The sequence below is a fragment of the Cavia porcellus genome, unplaced genomic scaffold (assembly GCF_034190915.1).
Source record: "Cavia porcellus strain 051 isolate PalLab524CR breed Dunkin Hartley unplaced genomic scaffold, mCavPor4.1 scaffold_11, whole genome shotgun sequence".
NCBI classification, from domain to species: domain Eukaryota; kingdom Metazoa; phylum Chordata; class Mammalia; order Rodentia; family Caviidae; genus Cavia; species Cavia porcellus.
The window spans coordinates 61,752,931-61,766,672 of record NW_026947494.1 but is presented as its reverse complement, the minus strand read 5'-3'; the positions used below and the strand labels follow the sequence as shown (position 1 = coordinate 61,766,672).

At 37.2% G+C, this 13,742-nt stretch overlaps 1 protein-coding gene across 7 annotated transcripts in view; it reads left to right on the top strand.

Moving 5' to 3' along the window:
* Positions 1-13,742, top strand: part of Fam169a (family with sequence similarity 169 member A) — an 80,210-nt gene that overhangs the window by 40,384 nt on the left and 26,084 nt on the right. For all 7 annotated transcript variants that reach the window (XM_063258349.1, XM_023567226.2, XM_063258347.1 and 4 more), the window contains one exon: positions 10,230-10,409. In XM_063258349.1, the coding sequence (XP_063114419.1) occupies positions 10,230-10,409 (180 nt within the window). The remainder of the gene's footprint in view (positions 1-10,229; positions 10,410-13,742) is intronic.

The following is a 13,742-nucleotide window of genomic DNA, read 5'->3' as shown; positions in this document are numbered from 1 at the left end:
TGTTGTTTAAAGAGTGTATGTGCATTTGTGAATATTGATATGACGATGTAAATTACTGAAAGCAACTTGAGGTAAGCAAAATACACTAGAGAGACTGCCAGCTAAGAGCACTCTCCAGTGACATGAGTGTTGATATCCCAAAGTTGAAAGGAAATGTTAATATGCTGGAGATAAGGTAAAGAGAAAGGTTAGCTTAGGCTAATAGTGGTCCACCAAAATTTGTGCTTCTTTTTCACTATTGAAGTGACTGGGCAACAGCTGCCTAGTCAGGGATTATGGTTTGTAGTCATTGTCACATTTATGTTATTCTTTGTGACTAATTGCTCTCAAAATAATGAAGGAAATGATGTGTGTGGCTCCTGATTAAGGTAGTGTAAGGCGCTTTCCTTTTCCTTATCTGTCTACTGAATGCAGAGAAGCTTGAGAACATAGGATGGGCAAGCCACAAATTAAGGAAGCTGGATTCTTGTGCTGGTCTTTCTCTGTGGTGCATTTTCATCCTTGTTAGCCTGCTTCAGCAGGAGAACACGGGGCATAATAACACTGGTCTAAACCCATGAGGCTCAGCAGTTTCCACTGTGGTGCATCAGCCTAGTCACTGTGTGTGAAATAAGACTGCCTAAAGCACTCAGCCTGCACAGATACCTTCTAGAGTACAGGGGCGACTGGTACTATGTGAGCAGTCATCAATAGGAGAGAGGGGATTTTTGCTTTAAGTCAATATGATTTGGGCTGGTTTTAAAGCAGGAGTAGGTAACTGAAACAGTGGATGACTGTAAGGGAAAAACCATCAACCTTTCAGGAACACCTACATAGAATTGTTAATTAAATAAAAATGAAACTTCTGTCATGTTAAGCTTTCTTGATCTGTTTTTTTGTGTTTTGTTTGTTCATTGTTTTGAGACAGGGTTGCACTATATAGTGCATGCTGGCCTTGAAGTTGCTTATGTACCCCAGGCTGGCATCATACTCACTGATCCTCCTGCTTCAGCCTGTTAAGTGCTGGGATTACAGCGGTATACCACCATGGAAAGCTATGGTCTGGTTTTTTAAAATATCTAGCATTATTTTGATTTATAAAACACGAAGACTGTAAGTAGAATTTTGTTACCTAATGATAAATGCCTCTCATCACAATATAATCACATTATTTGTTTGGGGTTCACTTTCCATGTGTCTGTGGAGGCATTTCTACATTAACAGCTTCAGAGGCTGTTGAGCAAGTTTTATGAAGGTAAGGTTGTGAGTTTGATCCATGGTACAAAAAAAAAAAAAAAAAGAAGAAGAAGAAGAAGAAGTGCAATTGGTATCACGACCAATTTTAGGTGATTTTCATCACTCCCCAAAAAAACCATAGTATTGTTTACCAGGCTAACAGCCCTTAGCAGCCACTAGTTACTGAATAGTCATATTAAATAGATTCATATAACATGTGGTTTGCTGGGTCTTGCTTCTTTTTGCTTTATTTTCAAGTCTCATATATGCTACAGCATATATCATGTATGTATTTTTTTTATGATGAAATAATATTCCCTTGTATAAGACAACTATTTTATCTTTATCACATGATAGCCTTAAGAGGTTTTTGGCTATTTTTAATAAAGCTGCTGTAAATAATGTAGAAGTGTGTACATTGTGAATATGTTGTTTTTTCTTGGAGTTAATATATCTAGTAATGGAATTGCTGGGTTCTATGATAACTTCTGTGTTTGAGGCACTACAGCTGTTTTCCACATCACCTGTGCCATTCTAACAGTTTCAGCTAGTCATGTTTGTGGGTTTTAGTTTGTCCATATCTTGGTTGACATCTGTTCTTTTCTGTCTTAATCATAGCCAACCTAGTAGGTGTGAAGGTGCTTGCCATTGTCATTTTGACCTGCATTTCTAGAAGAGTGACAGATGCTGAACATATTCTCATGTCCTTATGGGCCATTTGTGAATCTTAAGACAGGGCTGAACTTGAGTTCCCTTTGTAGCCCAGGCTGGTCTGGAACTCCCAGCTATACTGCCTCAACTTCCCAAGTGCTGGGGTTACAGGTGTGCTGGGCCACACATGGTTGTTTTGCCTGTTTTTAATTGGGTTATATAGGGTTTGGGAAAAATACTTTTTCCAGCTCTATGGTGGTATGGCTGACATATGAAACACTTGTCCATTTGAAATCTACAAATTGTAGTTTTGAATATATATATGGCAGTGGAACGATCACCACAAGCAAGACTTAAACATACTTGTTATCTTGTTTCTTTTGCTCCTTTATAATTTCTATTCTTTCCTAAACCTGTTTGTTTACAAGCACACACTTATCTGCTGTTCATTACAATAGATTAGCATTTTTTTTCTAGAATTTATTATGAATATGGTCATACAGTGTGTATGCACCCTCTTGTTACATTGGACTGGGGAGTTTGGGTCTTTTACTCAGCATAATTAATTTACATGTCATACAATTCACTCTTTTAAAGTGTACAAGTAAGTGGTTGTTAACTATAATCACAGTTTGTACAACAACCATCACCACTGCCTGATTTCAGAACTTTGTCAGTGCCTCAGGGAAAAACCCTCGTCTTCATTAGCAGTCACCCCCATCTCCTATACCCCACAAATCCTGCAGACTATCAGTTGGTTTGCAGTCTGGGTTATTCTTCTTCCTGTCTCCTTTTTCTGTGTTGTAAGTCTGTGAATTTTGAGTACAAGTTCCTTGTCTAATACATAACTTGAAAATGTTTAAACTATTTCATGGGCTTGATCCCATTTTGTTTTCTTGATATCCTTTAAAACATGAAAGCTTTGTTTGTTTTGGTTTATTGAGACAGGGTCTTGCTATGTAGTTCAGGCTGGCTATGAACTCATGTAGCCCATGCTGGCCTCAAACTCAGGTGGTCCTCCTACCTCAGCCTCTGTAGCACTGGGATTATAGGTATGTGCCACCATGCCCAGCGAAAGTTTTTAATTTTGATGAGATTCAAATGCTGTCTCTGCCCAAATCAGAAACAACAATAAGATGTCTACTTTTGCCGCTTCTATTTAACATTACACTGAAGGTTCTAGTGACAGTAATTCGCTAAGAAACAGGAATAAACACCATTCAGATGAAGAAACAGCAAAACTACATGTTCAGATGACATGATCTGATACATAGTAGATTTTTAAGAAATTCTCTAAACTAGTAAAATAAAGTTTGGCAAAACGTGCAGTATTGCACATGGTGGTCATAGTATTCATAACTATAAAGCCACCTATGGGGTATTGGGGTTTTTCAGATGTCTTTTGTCTGCTGAGATGATCATATGGCTTTTGTTTAGTTACATTTGTGTAAACTCTTCCATTCTTGATCTTGGAGTAAGTCTCATACAGAGGTTGAAGGTAGAAATAAGTGGCCATTAGCATTTAAATCAATGGGGGAAGTCATGGGAGAGCTAAAGAGAACAGGGCCAAAGATACGATTTAGACAAATATGAATACTGTGGCTACCATGTACAATAGTATTTAATTTGATTTAGTATAATGAAAACCTCACCTTCACAGCAGGCTGTGGTTTTTTGCTTTACTATGTTATGGTGCTGCTACTTGCAGCTGTTGATGTGTGTTAATAATCTCTGGTAACATGGGAAGTTTTCTGTCCTTTATTTCATTGCATTTGTGTAAGAATTGACTCCTGGAAAACTAAGGAGTAGGCAAGGAAGAAGACCACTGTGGTGGTTTTAAATAAATAAGTATGTGGCAGGTAAAAATAGTAAAAGAACTTTAAATTTTATGGATACTTTGTACATCAACCAACCATTTTAATGTTACTCTTGTTTTTTTTATTTAAGGAGAAAAAGGAAAAAAACAGAAAAAGGGTACAAGTAATACAAAATTTAAAAAATAAACAGTAAGAAATCACTAGTTAATAGATTACATATTCTCATCTTAGAAATAGTTGTTCAAGTTACAAAATTGAAGCATATAAAGTGAACTTTCAAACAGTGACAGTGCAGTTTTGTTCAATGATCCAAAAAACACTCAGTAATATGGTTATCTATCTTAGACACTTAAACATATATGCAGTTATAACCTTTAGAGCACTTTCTTTTCTTTTCTTTTGTACAATGACAATTACACATTTTGGGTTTTATTACTCCCACAGTTCTTACTACTTTTTTTGAAGAGATTAAAACCAAATGCGACATACCAGAACAGAGTCAGTCAAATCAAAAGGATGGACATAATAGATAATGTAAAAGCAAAATATAAGGTGATCAACAATGGTTACCATACTGCCTCTTGCTATTTTAAGAAGAATTGGCAGTTATAATAAAATTGAACAAAACAGTAAAGAATAAAACCAAAACATTGGAGACATTACAGGATTTTAAAAGAAAATAATGGTCAACCGGAATGGGCGTCATAATGATTCTTACTGTCTTCACAGTTATGCCTATACTTTCAAACTTGGTACTATCAAGCAAAGCAGAATAGAGGAAAATCAGTCAAAACAAGATGGTGAGGGCAATATAGGATTTCAAATCAAGTTAATAGGAAATCAAAGTAGGTTACTATAATGTATCGTGCTATTTTTTAATTTATTTTTCCCTTAATTAAAAAAAATAAAAAGAAAAAAGTAAATAATTTTTAAAAAGGAGGATTGAGATAAAAGAGGGCATAACAACAGAACAGCGCAGGTCAAATCATAACCATTTAAGCAAAATAGTGTTTCACCACAAGATATCCTGACATAAAAATAGTTACCATAGTGTCTCTTTCCTTGAAATCCTTGAGCACCTGTAGCACCAAACAGATCAAGACACTATAAAACCATTCAAGAGAATGACATTATTACAGGGTATTTAGAGCCAATGAACAATGATTTCTATATAAACTCCTTGTCTAGAAAAGTTTTTGCTTAGATTATCATATATAATAAAATCCAATAAGATGTAACCTTTTAAGACCAATGGAGACAGAAGAATACATGTTTGATGGGACTTCAAAACAAGATGATACTAAATCAGCACTAGCTATTATGATGTCTTGTTTTCTCCAAAATTGCTGTTCCTACCTTACAATCTTCTCTGCTTCATTTCTTTTGAGCTCTTTTTCTGTCGTTTGTTGTCATTTTGTCTTCTTCATTTCGTTTTCTGCTCCATTCATTGTGGCCTCTCTGCCACTATTTCTGGAATCTTGGTATTTTCCTTTTTTAGACTATCCTGCAGTATTCTCTGTAGAGTTGAATTAGTGGTTGCAAATTCCCCTAGTTCCTCTTTATCCTGGAAGCACCTTGTTTTTCCATTAATCTCTAGGGACAGTTGTGCAAGATATATCAATCTTGGCTGGAGGTTATTATCTTTCAAAGCTTGAATTATTTCCCCCCACGCTCTTCGTGATTTGATGGTTTGTGCCGAGAAGTCTGCTGTAATTCTGATGGGTGTTCCCTTGTAAGTGATCTGTTTCTTGTCTCTGATGGCTTTTAATATTCTGTTCTTATATTGGATTTCTGGAATTTTGATTATTATATGCCTGGGTGTAGCTCTGTTTGGGTTGTAGGTGGCTGGAGTCCTGTATGCCTCATATATCTGAGTATCTTTACCATTTTCCAAATTAGGGAAATTCTCTTGGATTTATTTCTGTGAATAGCTTTTGTGGTCTATTTGTTTGTGTCCCCCACTTCTTCTCTTATGTTCTTAATTCTTAAGTTATAGATCCTCTTATCATCTTTTAGTTTTTGTATTGTTGTCATTTTTTTTTTGTTATTTTTAAGAAGTTTTTCATTTCATGCTCCCATATTACAAATCTGCCCTCCAAAATCTGTCCTTAGTTTCTTTCAAGTTGTTATGCCAGTTTTCAATAGAGTTTTTAGTTTCCTGGTAATCTCTTTGAACCTGGTTTATGTATTCTATGTTTTCTCTATCTTCTCCATCAAACAGTTCTCCCCTTTTTTTCTGTTCTTCCATTCTACCATCTGTTTTTTCTTGGGCGGTGCTTAGCATTTCTCTAACTATTCTGCTTATGTCTTGCTTCAGGTCATTAATAACTTCATTCCTGAACTCGTCTATGAGGCTCTGGAGATAGCACTTTATGTCTATTTGGTGCCGTGTCTGCTATTGCATGTTTCTCAGGATTGGGGGCCGAGGACCCTTTCTTGTTGCTCCCTCTTCCCATATTCTTTGTTCCTTATATTTAAGCGTGTATAGGAGGCCCAGCTTCCTTCCCTGTCGGCCACAGTCTGTTTGAATTGCGCAGGCTTGGTGTTCCCGCCCACTGCAGTGCACTATGGAGACACAGACCTGGGCAGTCTATGCTCCTCCAGGTCAACCTACCGAAGGCTTTACTGCTAGGGTGCACCTTCAGGTGCTGGGACCTGAATTGGGCTAGCCTATTGGGTCTCAGCCAGCGGCGTCTCTCAGGCCAGGCACTCCCCACCAATTCCGCTTGGAGGGGTATATGTGACTGAAGTCACTGCAGCATCTCATTCTGGGAAGTCTGCCCGGTCCAAGTATGTCCTCTGCTGAAGCCTCCTTCTCTATGGAAGGGTCCCGATCTGCTCACTCACCACAGGTTGATGCAGGGCACCCAGCCAGTCCTGCTCCCAACTCCTTTCAACACTTCCCACTCTCCGAGCTTTTGCGCCTCTCTCCGCGCTGTGCCCACTGGTACGCAACACCGCAGGAAATTCAAATCACAGATTCCAGTGACACGGGTCCGGCTTCCGTGCTGAGACTTCATCTGTGCCTGCTGTATCACCGGGATTGCATTTCCAGATGGTTTCTCTTAATTTAGTGCCTTCCTGGGTCGGCAAAGAATATCCCCCCTTGCCTGGGACTTCCTGCCCGGCACCATTCCTAGATTTAAAGTGTGGTTTCTCAGAGAGCCTCCGAGGCTGCTGGTATCTATCCACCATGTTCTTCCAGACTCCTTTAATGTTACTCTTAGAGGCTAGAACTTAACTTTTCCAATCTAGAAGGAATGTTTTTGTAAAATCAGAAAAAAAAAATTCAACTTGTGGGAACGTTCCTTCATATAATTATAGTTGTATTATTTTGTAAGGAACTTGAAGCGCACTCGGAATTAATAGTTACATCTTCAGATTTTCTGTTGAGAACTAGAGCTTGATAAAGTGGTTTCCCTTCTCATTCTTGCTTTCTACTTCAAACTTTTAACTACAACTAATAAAATAATGTCTCTTAATTTCATGATCAGTTCTATAGCCACTCTATGAGAAAACCCTGATTTCAAGGCATTAAAAACTGATAATGGTCACACTAGCTTATTGGTAGTACTACTTACTGGATTCAAACAAAAAACGTAGACCCTTAGAAGCAGCCTACCTACATGTCAGCAACTAAGATCTATGTATAACAATTTGTATTACCTATTCTAAATTTAAATTAATTGATAGTCTTAAAGACCTTAAAAAGTCACTGAAATTCTGCAACTAAATCATAAGTCACAAAAAATTCACATTTGTTTGAACTGAAAGTCTTATTGTCACGATGAACTCATGAAATGATGTGACTGGTAAAAGTCAGCTTGTGACATTTTATTTCTTAAACTGTTGTATGTGAATTATCCAGTCATGAATAATCTGATTAAAAACAATAGATTATTTGTGTGTGTGTGTGTTTGAGACAGGGTTACTATGCAGTTCAGGCTGGCCTTGAGCTCACTTTTTAGCCTAGACTGTCTGAAACTTGCAGCAGTCCTCCTGCCTCAGCCTCCCCAGTGTTGGGATTACAGGCGTGAGCTACCACACCCGGCAACAATAGATTATTTTATTTGAGGCAAAAAAGAGAATGTTGGTTGACAACTGTGAATGAATTCTAAAAATAATGGAAAGGTGGAAACCCTGCCAGGAACCCTCAATTTCTAAACTGCCTTAAGATTATATGTTGAAGGAGCTCAGACACCTGTTTTGATGGTCAGAACCCACATGTTTTTTTGTCTTTCTCTCTTCTCTTTCATTTTCTTTTTTCTTCCTCTTTTTCTTTCTTTCTCTTTCTCTTCCTTTTTCTCTTTCTCTTCTCTTCTCTTCTCTTCTCTTCTCTTCTCCTCCTCTCTCTGTCTCCTTTTCTTTTCTTGTTCTTTTCTCTTCTTTTCTTTCTCTTTTTTGAGATAAGGTCTCACAATGCAGTTCAGGCTGGCCTTGAACTCATTTTGTAGACCAGGCTGGCCTTGAATTTATAGCAGTCCTCCTGTCTCAGCCTTTTGAGTGCTGGGATTACAGTTGTGTACCACCACCACCACATCAGTCAGCTATCTTTTCTTTAATTCTTTTCTGTTTTACACAAAGAGTTCGTTAAAATTTAAATACAGTGGATCTATCTTAACAGCTCAAGGCTGCTCCAAACTACAAGGCAGTCTGCTTTGGAGTATTTATATGATAGGAACTTAAACCTTGCAGCAGAACTTAAACTATACTAACAAACTATCCTAGCACATACAGGCTAAAAGTAAAACAGCAACCAGAAGAAAAATTATTTTCAATATGTTTACATGTATAAGAAAACACAATACAGATCATCAGTGCAAAGGTCTTAGGTGGGAATTTGCAGGGTCTGTGTTGCTGACAGCTGCACTAGGGAAGAGACCCAGGTTAGAGAGTGGTGTCCAGGCTGGCCAGAGTCTTCTCTGGGCCCTTGCCTCTGCAGGCCTCTATCTATATTCCAGTAGATCACAGCTAGGCTTACTTGTAGGTGGAGCTCATTTTCAAGGCTGTCAGTTGAGACTTCCAGGTTTGAAATCCTATGGTGATGGGTCATGTATAGTGATGGTGGGGTGAGGCAGAGGCCTCAGGATTTCTTCTCCCCAGAGTCTGTCTTATATAATTGCCCAGCCTCCAACTAGCCTCATGAGTCACTCTAATTCAGTGTCCTTTTCAGGTTTGTAAAAGCCCCAAACTGTTGTACTTCTTTTCATTGTTTTTATTTCAGTAGATTTTAATGAAAGTGATACATACTTTATTCCTGCATTTTCACAAGCATTTCTTCATTATATTCTCCCTTTTTCTTTCCTGCTTGGTGAGAGTTGACTCTGTTCTAGGATCTTTTTCAGGTCAGGGTCCTGTTTGTCCTGGTGGTAGCAATTCACACGGACAGTTGTACTGTTGGCCTTTTCTCACTGTACTTGTTCAGTATTGCCAATGCACTCCTTCCTGTAAACCTGGACTACTCTGCAAGTCTGTTGACCTTCATAGCGTACTCCCACAGCTTGACTTCATCATCCTTTTGGATAGGAAGGATTCAAACATTGTACTTCCATCTCAGCTCTTTGCAAAAGGGTGAAGACACAATCTTCCTGCAGATGTGGGAAGGTGCATTGAGATGCCTTTTCCACTCTTTCTTCAGTCAGAAGTCATGAAGAGATTGAGTTTCTTGTGGCTGCTGATGCTGCTTTAAGGATAGCAGGCTTCTTCAAAGGCAGATGAGCATAGCCCCACCACTGGGAAGACAGAGCTAGACACAGTTTCTCATGTCTAACCTTAAACACATACATCAGTTTAGAAATACATGCTCCATAAAATGTTTGCCCACTTAGCCATTTTTAAGACAGATGTTTCTGATGAGTCCTAATTATAGGCCTTAAGCTTTTAGAGAGTGCATTCATTTCTTTACCACCATCAAGTACATCCAGATGAAGCTGGGGATGGTGACTCCTGCCTCTAATCCCAGCACTCAGAAGATTGGGGCAAGAGAATCGCTGCGGGTTCCACGTTAGTGTGGACTGCAAAGTAAGACTCTGTCCCCATGATAGATATAATGAGCAGAGACTCACTCGGGAAAAGTGAAAGGGAAAAGGTTAAATAATGGGTATTAAGCTCAAAATTATATACTGATAAAACCATCAGATGCTCTGAAATTTTGGTAGTTGATAAATTTCAAAACTGTATGCCTATAGTTGGTTATTATTTTTATATATTATTTTAATATAGTTATATATTTTTATATACTATATATAAAAATATATAATATATAGTATATATTATTTTCTGAAATACATACTTGACTACAATATATTATATATTGTAGTCAAGTATGTATTTCAGAAAATACAAGTGATTGTTTGACATTAGCCAGTGCTATTGGCAAAAATAAATGACATGATATGTAATAACAGCTGGAAAATGTGAAATTTACACATTTCTTAACCATTCTTGATGAAGGAAAAAGGCAAATGACTTTAGAAAAGCAATTGTTAACTCATTCCCTCAATGTATACGTATTTTAATGTTAGATTTTTGTTCTTATTACTGCAGGAAGTATGTGTGCTTCGTTTCTTACCCAGAGTTACCAGCTGCCAGTTCTTGATACTATGTTTGTAAGGAAGAAATACCGTGGCAAAGATTTTGGGCTTCATATGCTGGAAGACTTTGTTGATTCCTTTACAGAAGATGCACTTGGCTTGCGGTACCCTCTGTCTTTTTTCCTATGCACAGGTAAGGGGACTAAGCTGAAAATGTTAAGTTGTCTCAATGTCACTTCCAGCTTCCAACTTGTTTCCCAGAATTCCATAAATTTATGTGTTTCAGTGGTAAGGAAGTTTGGAATTTGGGCTCTTTTAAGAAATAATTTTGTGAATGTGCCTGTATCTCATATGTATGCTTTGGAGTATACGGTAGCCTTTAAAACAAAACAAAGCAATTTTAAAAACCCCAAGATATAACTCATAATGAGCCAAGTATCCTTCAAAGTTACCTTTTCAAAGAAATTTGTGGAGAATGATGTCAGTGGAAGGGTCAGTTTAGATAGTGTGAAATAGGAGCCTTCTTATCCTTTTAGAAAACCCCTCTTGAGAGTAAGGTCTGCAGTGTTTCTACATGCACAGAAATAACCTGAGGCTATTTAAAAAAACATACAGATGCCTGGCCTCATTTGGAGAAGTTCTGGTTCTATAGGTCTACGCTGGAGCCAGTTAGCGATATTGTCAGTGTCTGACAGGTTATCTGTGGACTTGAGCTTGGAGAAAGCCTGCTCTAGATACTGGGCTCCTAGCATCTGAAATACTAGTTTATAATCTCACTAACCCTGCTAGCATGAATTTGGCCACTGCAAATTAGCCGGTCTTTCTTTGAGGCTAATATTAAGCTTTTTACGAATAAGAATGCAAGGAAGAGAATCATCTCATGGCTGTTGAAGTTTTCTGAAGTTGTAGAAGTGTTTTCAATGATATTAGGTCATTAGTATATATAATTGAGTGACATAAAAGCGATCAAGGAGAATTACAATTAAGATTCTTATGTTTTATAGTTCACAAATCAGAGTTTTCACAGTTGTGCAGTTCTGTTAATGTCAGAACGGTCTCATCCCCCGAAAGAAATCTTGTACAAATTAGCAGTCATTCTCCATTGCCCCTCTTTTTCTATCCACTGGTGGGCACCCACTAACCTATTTTTTATCTCTCTGGATTTGCTAATTCTGGACACTTCATATCAATGAAACCATAAGGCTTTCAAGAATCATCCATGGTTAGCCTGAGTTAATACTTCCTTTTTATAGCTGAAAATATTCCATTGTACGCATACACTACATTTTGTTACAAAGTTATTGCATCATTTTTACATTCCCTAATCACTAACATGCTAGATTGGGCTGGAATGTATGTCAGTTTCCCAGAGTGCTAGAATTATAGGTGTGTACCACCATATTCAGCTTGTTTTGTGCATTTTTAACTATAGTCATCCTAGTGGATATGAAGTAGCATGTTATTATAGTTTTGATTTGTATTTAATGTTGAACAAATTTTCATGTGTTTATTGGCCATTTGTATATTGTTTTTAGAGAAATGGCCTATTCCTATCCTTTGACTATTTTTTCTTTGAGTTGTCTAAAGTAGCTATTTAAACTAATAATAGCAATAAAGTTTCAGACACTCAAATAGGATACAGAATAAGATAACAAGAGCTGAGAATTTAGCTCAGTGGCTCAAGTGCTTGCCTGGTAAGCACAGGGTCATGAGTTCAATCTTCGGTTCCCCATCCCCCGCCCAACACACGAAAGAAAAAACAAAAAGAATAAGGCAACAAGTGCTCATTTATCATTTAGTATGCATCATTATGATAAATGTATTACTGCAAATACAGTTGAACTTTCCTATGCATCCCTACCCAATTAAATTCATTGCCTCCCTCCCCTGACATTTACTTTTCTCATGCATTTCTTAGATTTCTAGTGCATATGTATGTATCCTCTGACAACATATTGTATTGATTTACATGTTTGAGTACTTTATGTAAATATATGTTCTATAAATTCTTTTTAGTTTTGCTTTATTAATCTTTATGTTCATGAGATTCGTGGATTCATGAAATATATTCATTTTTAATGTTACAGTGTGAATATACCATCTGGCAATGTTTTGAAAACCATAACAGATTTACTTTTGCATTTGTGTAAAGCTCATGCAGCTTTTTTCTTGAAGACTTAATCCTGGAAAGTAATTTATTTGCAAATGTAAAATGCAATTCACTATTGATTTCAATGTAATATCAGACTTTTTCCTCTAAAAAAATCTGTTTTTGTTCTAAGCCCTCTTCCTTTTAATATCAAAAGTAATCCAGGAAACTGGAACCAAATACTGCATGTCCCCCTCGAATCCTATTTTGTCTCTAGCCTCATGCTGTATATGAGAGTGGGATGGATGTTGTATGCCCTTTGAAAATTCTGAAGTGGATTATCCTGATTGTTGCCTCACTGAATTTGGGGAGGAATGCAAAGACCTCCCTCCACTGCATCCAGAATCCCTTAATACGTTGTCTTTCTGGGAGTCTAATGAAACAAATTGCATGCCAAATTAATTATGTACAGGAAAGTAAGTGCTGATTTCTGTCATCAGTAAAGTCTTAATGGGCTTGAGCTCTTCATTTTTCCTTCAGTTTAGATGTGAGATTCTCTGACAGTGTTTTATTGGTATCATCTCTAATTTTGTTGGTCTCTGAAATGTGACAGTAAGTAAAGGAACACTTGGAGAACAGACATTTTAATAATCCTATCGCAGTCTGTATGACCTATTACTTTATAGTTTTTCCTGACTCCCCTGAAAGAACACATTTGAAAGGCTTGGATTTTCATTTTATTTCCTTTTTCAATTTAATTAATAATTCCTTGATGTTACATGAAGGTTGATAATCTTCACTTGGTTCCAGTGGCATTTGTAGGCATTTTAGAAAAGATTGTAGTGTCTTACCCAGCAAACTAACAGAGAGAGGGGGGGGAGAGGGGGAGAAGAGGAGAGGGAGAATGAAAATAAATTTGTTCATTTCACATATGAATGGGTTTGGTCCCAGATTAGAGGAGTTGTTTAGCTAACCATTGAAAGTAGGTTCATATAATATTGTACTCACATGAAATAAATAAGGCCAAGGTTCTCTAAAACTCAGTTATTGTTTAATTTTTTATGTCGAGCCATTTCTGTCTCAAAATGGAGACCCTGAATTCTCAAAAATTAAAAGAAGTTACAAATATTTGAGATTGTTATAGATTGAGTATACATAATCTGAAAATCCGTAATCTGAAATACTCCAAAATAGGAAGGTTTTCAAATGCCGATGTGATGTAAAGTCACCAGGTGACTATGAAACTGCATGTACTATTAATAAAAATATATGAAATTACCATCAAGCTATGCAGAGGACTTATCAAATATAAATGAATTTTGTGTTTAGACTTGGATACCATCTTCAAGAAATCTCATTACATATGTTCAGATATTTCAGAGACCAAATATCCTTGCCAAATCAGAGTTTCTGATAAAGGATACCCAGTTTGTACCT